Source organism: Anopheles maculipalpis, chromosome 2RL, assembly GCF_943734695.1.
Source record: "Anopheles maculipalpis chromosome 2RL, idAnoMacuDA_375_x, whole genome shotgun sequence".
In the NCBI taxonomy this organism is placed as follows: Eukaryota; Metazoa; Arthropoda; class Insecta; order Diptera; family Culicidae; genus Anopheles; species Anopheles maculipalpis.
Genome location: NC_064871.1, coordinates 93,898,345 through 93,905,841, shown reverse-complemented (window position 1 = coordinate 93,905,841; position 7,497 = coordinate 93,898,345). Strand labels below are relative to the sequence as shown.

The window sequence follows — 7,497 nt, the reverse complement described above, 5'->3', positions numbered from 1 at the left end:
CAAACTCCACCGTTCCGTAGTGTGCATCCCGTGTTCGTTTTTCTATTCCTGAGTTTGTGTTACTGTACGTATTTCTTTACTTTTTGGCTTCCTTTTTCTTTTTCTTCTGTACTTTTAAGTTGGAAAGTGGGAAAGGTTGCATCGGGTGCAATAATCGAAGAAGATAAAAGACTAGGGAAAACGTGTGTTTCATGGTGTCCTTTCGGAGCCTTTTTTTGAGTGAGTTCCTTCTTCTTCTGCTGCCTTGCACGTTTGTGATTGTGTTTTGTATCTTTTAAGTTAGAAAGCTCAAATGAAAGCGAAGAAGAAGTTCAATTTGTATGTGTTTAGAGTGTTAAATTGTTTTATATGACGTTATATGATTTGTAGCTTCTTCCACGTTCCGTTTGTAATCATCAAAAAGACCGCGAACAACCAATACACGCTACACATTTCGGGCTAAGAGCCTCCTGATGGTACTAGAGATGACACTTTTAGTGAGAATTACTATGTTCAATTATGTGTTTTATTTTTTTAAAATTTGTTAACAGCTATAGAGCGAGAGAAACATTGGAAAGGATTCTTATTATCTAAATAACCATTTTTGTTAAACGTATGTTGCGTGCAGCACCATTCATTAAACGCGCCTTGGGTTGCGGAAAAAAATGGCAAATAAGAGTGGGGGCAATAAAGGAGGGAATCAGTATAGCAGTAGTGAGTGAGTCATTTGTGATACGAACCGGGCACATTGTTTATTTCTAATTTTGCCTTTTTATATGCTTTTGTATTTTTATTCTGCCTTGCCTTGGAAGTTTCCTTTCGCCGTTTGATTGTATCTCAACGTTTATTCCTTTAAGTGTACGATATGGATGAAAAGACACATAAACACACACAAACAAAATCGATCCGCGTTAGTATCGGAGCTTACACTGGAATTATTTCGGAGTATACTCCGGTTTTTATACGTCGAAGTCGGAGTGGATTCGCTAATCCACTAGTGTAGAACAGGTTTGTCGCGAAGAGGGAAGAGATGGGAAAGGAGGGATCCTAAAGGATAACCAAATCGAACAGAGAGATCAGAACTGCTGACAGGTGAGGAGATATTATAAAATGTATAATGTATTTAGCCCAATTGTCGACAGAATAAATTACACTATATAAAATATTACAAGCGAACAACGCTTCAACGATTTAGGCTATGTTGCCGTGAAAGATTCTGTTTGAAAATCCGACAATCGTTTGCTTTTGCAGTGTGTTTAGCTTCAGTATTCCATCCATATCTTGCATCAGTTTGTTCGTTTTGCGCTGCACGGACGCTACCGTCATGGCCACCTCCCGGACCTGATTGCCGTCGATCAGCGTACCGATCCGGTCGAGCTGCAGTTCGAGCTCTAAAAGCCGCTCCTGCTGCTCACCGATTACGGCAAACGTATCCTTCGATATTGCACTCGGTGGAAGGTAAATGATTGTTTCACGTAACTGTTCGCCAAGTGTCTCCACTTTGCTCTCGAGACTATCCAGCTGTCCGATTATCTCGCCCGGTGCGGCAGAAACTTTATTCAAACCGTGCAGTACACCGTGCTCTAGTAGAGCTAATCGTTCGAGCGATTCTTTGTAGGTGGTGATCATTCGTGCGTACTGTTCTACATCCGATTCGATGTCCTTCAGGATGGTGTGGCGCGTTCGTTGCAGCTCTTCGACGGCGGTTACCGTAACTAGTTCATCGGCAAGTTGTATCGAATCAGCGATTAGGAGCTGCATTTCTTCGTCACAATCTTCTATATCTAGCGACATTATTACGATGTTATACTTTACAACTCGTTTTTTCGTTACAAATGTTCGTTGGTGCTCGTGCAAAGCAATTTTTGTTTACGTTATTTTGATTTTGACAACAAAATGACAAGTAGCGAAAACGACAGCTAAACACAAATGGCAGCACTGCAGCGTAGAAGACATGCTGTCAAAATAAAACCGCGCGTGGGTAAACAAAAATCGGCTGTCGCGGAATTTCACACGTTTTTGTGGCCAGTTTTCGAACAGAAATAGTAAAGATGAACTTCATGCCTATCATACGGTTAGCGTCCGATCGCGTTAACATTCCACTCTTCTCAGACGATGGTCGGAACCAACGTTTGTTTACACCCGGTGAGGTAGTGACGACACAGCAAGGTTTTATGCGGTAAGAAGCACCTAACTTCTCCCCCCCCCCCCCCCCCCCACCATCATCCGGCACCATCCGGCAGCTAACTAATACCGGTTCTTCCCCCTTTTGTTCCAGCGGCCATGGTACGTACATGGAGGACGATGTAATAAAATCATCAGTCGCGGGTGTAATGGTACAGGTCAACAAATTGATCACCGTGAAAGCCCTCAAGGGTCGCTACGTTGGTGAGATCGGTGACGTGATAGTGGCCCGCGTAACCGAGGTGCAGGAAAAACGCTGGAAGGTCGACACAAACTCTCGGCTCGATTCGGTTCTATTGCTGTCTTCCGTCAATCTGCCCGGAGGAGAGTTGCGTCGCCGTGGCGTAGAAGATGAGAAGCAAATGCGCAAATACCTGCAGGAGGGTGATTTGATATCGGCCGAAGTACAGAATGTCCATTCGGATGGTGTGCTGTCGTTACATACGCGCAGCTTAAAGTACGGCAAACTGTCCCAGGGCATACTGGTGAAGGTGTTCCCTTCGTTGATTCAACGGAGGAAAACACATTTTCATAATTTGCCCTGCGGTGCGTCAATAATTCTCGGCAACAATGGATTCATCTGGATATCACCGATGATGAACAGTGAAGGAGAAGGTAAGCGGGCGTCGTGCCAGGAGATTTAGTTTCAAAATAAGTAATAAAATTCCACCTCTTTTTCAGGAAGTGGAGGAGGTTTCACACAAAATCTGGACGATGTAGTGACGAAGGAGGATCGTAAAACGATTGCCCGGTTAAGGAATTGCATTCTCGCTTTGGCACACTGCAAGATCATGCTTTACGACACGAGCATACTGTACGCGTACGAAGAGTCGCTAAAGTACGAAACAGCGGAGCTTCTTAATCCGGAATGTATGGCGGATGTTGCCTTTCTGACGCAGCATCGTTTGCGATCGTTGGAGGTATAAGTTAGGGAGGATTTAATAAAAATCTTGGAGCTGAATTGCAGCGAAGATTGTACAAATACCGTAAGTTTGATGTTTTTTTATCTCTCTATTGATTAGTATATTCACCTTTAAAATATTTTTATTGGGGTTAAGGTAAAATAACATAAATTTTTGCACAGTTTCCAAAAATAATTTCTTTACCTTTTTTGATTACAAATCTGTCAAAAGCGCATCCCGCGGTGTCCGACCACAGTGCACCGTGTGTTTACGAATGCGCACAAAAGCAAATACCCAAGAAAGAAGCGAGAAAGCAACAGCAACAATGCAACACCGGCCATCTCGCTCGCACTGATAATCGGAAACTGATACCGCTTGATGTATACGTCAGGCAGCGCGCAGGTTTTGCATTCGCTTTTTGAACCCAAAAAATTTTCACCCACAAATTGTCATTTTGTTGGTGTTCGGGGGACGTACTGAGTACTTAATTTTAACGTAGAGTTTTCCTGTATTTTATCCTCAAACAACACACGCGAAGATGGAGGGTATTTTGGTGTTTGATCAAACGAACGATTTAATCTATCACAATTTCAATGAGGCGATGCGAGAAAAAATGTCCAAACAGGCTTACGATTTGGGACTGCTGGAGGAGGAATCAGTGGTACAGTAAACAACAAGGGAGGAACTGTCTCGGTTATACAGTTAATTTAATCTTTCTTCAATTGTGTGTTTCAGTGTCCAACGCAGGAGCTTAATTCGAATGTTCTGATACAAATCTTCAGTCCGCTGTTGGCTTCACAAAGAATCATGATGTGCCAGTTCGACAATGCGTATACCTCCATCCAGATGGACAACAACCTGAACGTCGTGTTCGATGAGGTAAGTTGAGCGAGGAAGCCGTACAAGCGCTGAGCCATGCAACGGCGGTTTACGATTCTCCTCCTTCATATATCTACGGGCCTTTTGTACAGTTTTTAGGGTACATTTTCCTGGAAATCAGCACTAAAGAGGTCGAGCTGGTAAAACGAGAGCTGGGCGCCTTCATTGCATTTACCAAATATATCTGTGGACCGAATATTTTCTCGTAAGGATAAGCCCTTTTCCATACCTCAACAGTCTATTAATTCGTTAACGTACCTGCTTTTCAGAATTAAAAGCGATGCAAGCAAAGTCGACTATCTTACCGATCTGATTCTAACCTACCGAGAGCTGTACGCCGTCAATCAGGGCGTACTAATGGAAGCAATCGAACAGTTGCTGGTAAATGTGGATGTGAAGAATACGGTAGTGACCGCCCTACAGGCAGCCACCGATCGGCTCAAGCAAGATCCACACTCCCAACGATCGCATTCACTGCTATTCGTTGGGAGTAAATTCCTCGCACGCTACAGTACCCGGCAAGCACAGGAACTGGCTGCCGTCGATATGTTCTTCCTAAATCTGCTCTGCCAAATGCATATCCGCCGTAGAGAGCGTCAACGTATCGTGTCCCAGATAGTATTCTTGCAGGGAAATGTCCACCAATCGTTTGCGGGCTGTGTGCCACACATTGTTCACATGGTGCACCTGTTCGAACACGTGTCCCTTGTGCTGGTTATCGAACATGCCCATACCGCACTGGCAAGCCATCTGTACGACGTTTACTTTGCTCTGCACAAGCTACAAAACCTACAGATGCAGTTCGATCTGGACAATTTGCGTGGTGCATTTGATGCGCTCGATACGTACACGAAACACACACAGGACGCACTGAGGAAGGTAAAATCGAACAATCCCGAGGTGGACGAATGTATCCGTTCGTTCGGCGTGAAGTGGGACACGCTGCGCCGCAAGTACACGGATTACTTTAAAACCTCGGACAATGCGTTGATTGTGAAGATTGAATCGAACATGCCGATGTTTGTGGAATCGGTAAAGGAACTGTTCCGGTTGCTGTGTGCGAGCTGTGCCACGCTGGAACATGGACTGCAGCGTGTAACCGATATTGCGGATGTGGCTGAAGGTAGCTTGAGCGAGGTGTTTGTATTTTTGCGCGCGAAATCGCAGAAAAACTTTACCATGGGATCATATCCTTTTCAAATTGATTTTAATTATTCATCTTAATATGACATTATCTCGGGATATTCCTTAACAAGCTTTGGTTTCTTTGCACTAGCACGTACATGGAAGAGTTCCCGGGTATGGTGCACTTTATGCACATCGATCGTTATAATGGAAGAATTGTTGCACCGTCACTGGATGATCATGATCCGTCGGATATCCTTAAAAATAGGGTAAGTTGCGGAAGAAGAGAAACTCTTCAGCAGAAATAGTGAGACCGTCCCTTAAAATGAGGACAAAAACTGAGGCATCTCCATAGTATTTAGACATGTATAGGTACCAAAATCCATCTTACCGTCAAGAGCTTGAAGTGAAGTCCAAGGAGGAGGCTCTCTAAGGAATTCAAGTACCTCACTGCTTGGAGCCTTTCTTGGAGCCAAAAAACTTAACTTCCATCTTCTCCATGATTTGGCAAGTAGTGCAGAAATGGGACCAGTCAATTCGAAAGAATGTAGAGGCATTCAATTAAATATTAATTCCTATTCGCACATTAATCTTCAATTTTAATAACCACCCATTTTCGTGTCCAACGAGTAAGATTGTGTGTCTATTTTGATGTTTAGTGCCAAAAATAGACCTGCCTGATTACTTCATTCCATCTAAACACGATTTCTTGTTCTTGCTCTCCCCACAGATATGGTCGATGGTTGATTTTTCGCGCAACTATCTCGACAAGGGTTACATGTCAATGATCTGGAAAGATGTGACGTTCAGCTACGCGTATTTCCTCTGGTTCGAGGACGAACACGGTACGACCTTGAAGCCGAACGAACCGCCGAATCATGGCGCAGTACTACCCGCCACCAAACCCTCGCTGATTGCCGGCATCCTGGCGGGTGACTACTATCAGTAAGCCACGGACTGGGTCATCGTGTACTGACGCACTGTAACTGACGCACGCCTTTTTGTCTTTCCAGGCGGCTTATTGAAACGTGCTTCCCGCGAACACCGTCCGGCAAGGTCCGGTGCTACGAACTGTTTCTTGTACATCTCGGGCTCGTTACGTCAACGATCGTGCTGGAGCATTGCCGTCGGCTGGCCGTTACCATTACGGATCTTACGGGATGCATAGGAAATCCGATCGATCTTCTGTAAGATACGGTTGATCATGGTTTGTGTTTCTGTTTTCGCGTAAGTTCCAATTTTCGAAGCGTTGTATTCACTAGTATTACGAATCGAGAGTGCCAAGCAGGAGCGCTGCCAAAACTCTTTTTTTCTCCACTACTGTAGTGCACTTTGCAATTCACCCACACACACTCACCGGACTGACTCTCATACTACAAAGAGACATTTCTGATTCAGTAGATTAGCATACAGCGACAGCAAGATTGTTTCCGCGGAGAACATTTCTGTCCCCTGGTCCACGCTGTCCCGGGTTACACTAAGTAATGTTTTATTTATTAGAAATGTGCCGCCAAGCGGCCTGGCTGCTTGTATCCATACATACATAGGTACTATCACTTACAAACCCCTTTAGACCACCACCGTTCCCATCGCTGTCTTCATGCCATTTCATTCAATTGATTGAGTGCCTAGTTCGAGCACTCAGTCGCATTTATATTTGAAATATCGTACACCTTACAAACATTCCACCGAAATATCTGTACCAGGTACATTACTTTCTACACTTGTTTCCCTCCCATTTCATTCCCAACGGTCATTAACTTTAAAGTTATTTACGATATGCAATTTAGGCAAGCAATACATTCCATCCGGGGGATAGTACGAGGATCCGGATTATTGTAATCGGTGTGTTCGAATGGTCTATATCACAAGAAATACGATGTTCAATGATGACATACAGACGGGTAACATAATAGCAAGATCTTGTGGAAATGTATTACAGGCTCTGTTCTTCATCTGACGCTGTAACGGATCTCTGATAGGCCACTCTACAATATTGAGAGTTCTTTTTCTGCCATTTCTCGCTTCCTTTGCTACCTAATGAGTAGTATCTAGTCCTCGTGTCTTCTGAAATCCGTAAAGGACTGCCGGACGTTTTCTGATGCATCTGCTATAGTATTCTGGAACAGAGGGCCTTCAGATTTCACTGCTAGAATTATTTTCTGAAGCTTAGATCGTGTCCTCTAATATTTTTCTTCCTAGTCACATTTGATCACGATAAGAACCTGCAGGATGCTAGTATGTAGTCTTTGTTCTATTGGTCCTTAATATAATCCTTAAGACTTTAAATTAAAATCTGGTATGAGACTTACAAACTGCTTGGCACACAAGGACTTATGGATTTCTCTTATAAGATCTCTTTATAGGATCTTTCGGTATAAACTTAGTCTCATCAACAATTTAGTATACAAAAACTTCCCATGGGGAA

The 7,497-nt window shown here is 43.7% G+C and overlaps 3 protein-coding genes across 3 annotated transcripts in view; all 3 read left to right on the top strand.

The window, feature by feature from the left end:
- LOC126567793 (histone acetyltransferase KAT6A-like) overlaps positions 1–7,497 on the top strand; it is a 504,467-nt gene that overhangs the window by 406,936 nt on the left and 90,034 nt on the right. The gene's annotated exons all lie outside the window — the stretch shown is intronic.
- LOC126568395 (exosome complex component RRP4) lies at positions 2,030–3,107 on the top strand. Its single transcript, XM_050224864.1, has 3 exons — positions 2,030–2,158; positions 2,258–2,778; positions 2,845–3,107. The coding sequence occupies exons 1-3, from the start codon at positions 2,031–2,033 to the stop codon at positions 3,087–3,089; spliced, it is 894 nt and encodes a 297-aa protein (XP_050080821.1). The 5' UTR covers position 2,030; the 3' UTR covers positions 3,090–3,107.
- On the top strand, positions 3,604–6,262 carry LOC126568696 (BLOC-3 complex member HPS1). The gene is made up of 7 exons (XM_050225213.1): positions 3,604–3,726; positions 3,801–3,944; positions 4,037–4,149; positions 4,214–5,131; positions 5,224–5,338; positions 5,800–6,014; positions 6,083–6,262. Exons 1-7 carry the CDS (start codon positions 3,604–3,606, stop codon positions 6,258–6,260), a joined length of 1,806 nt encoding a protein of 601 aa, XP_050081170.1. The 3' UTR covers positions 6,261–6,262.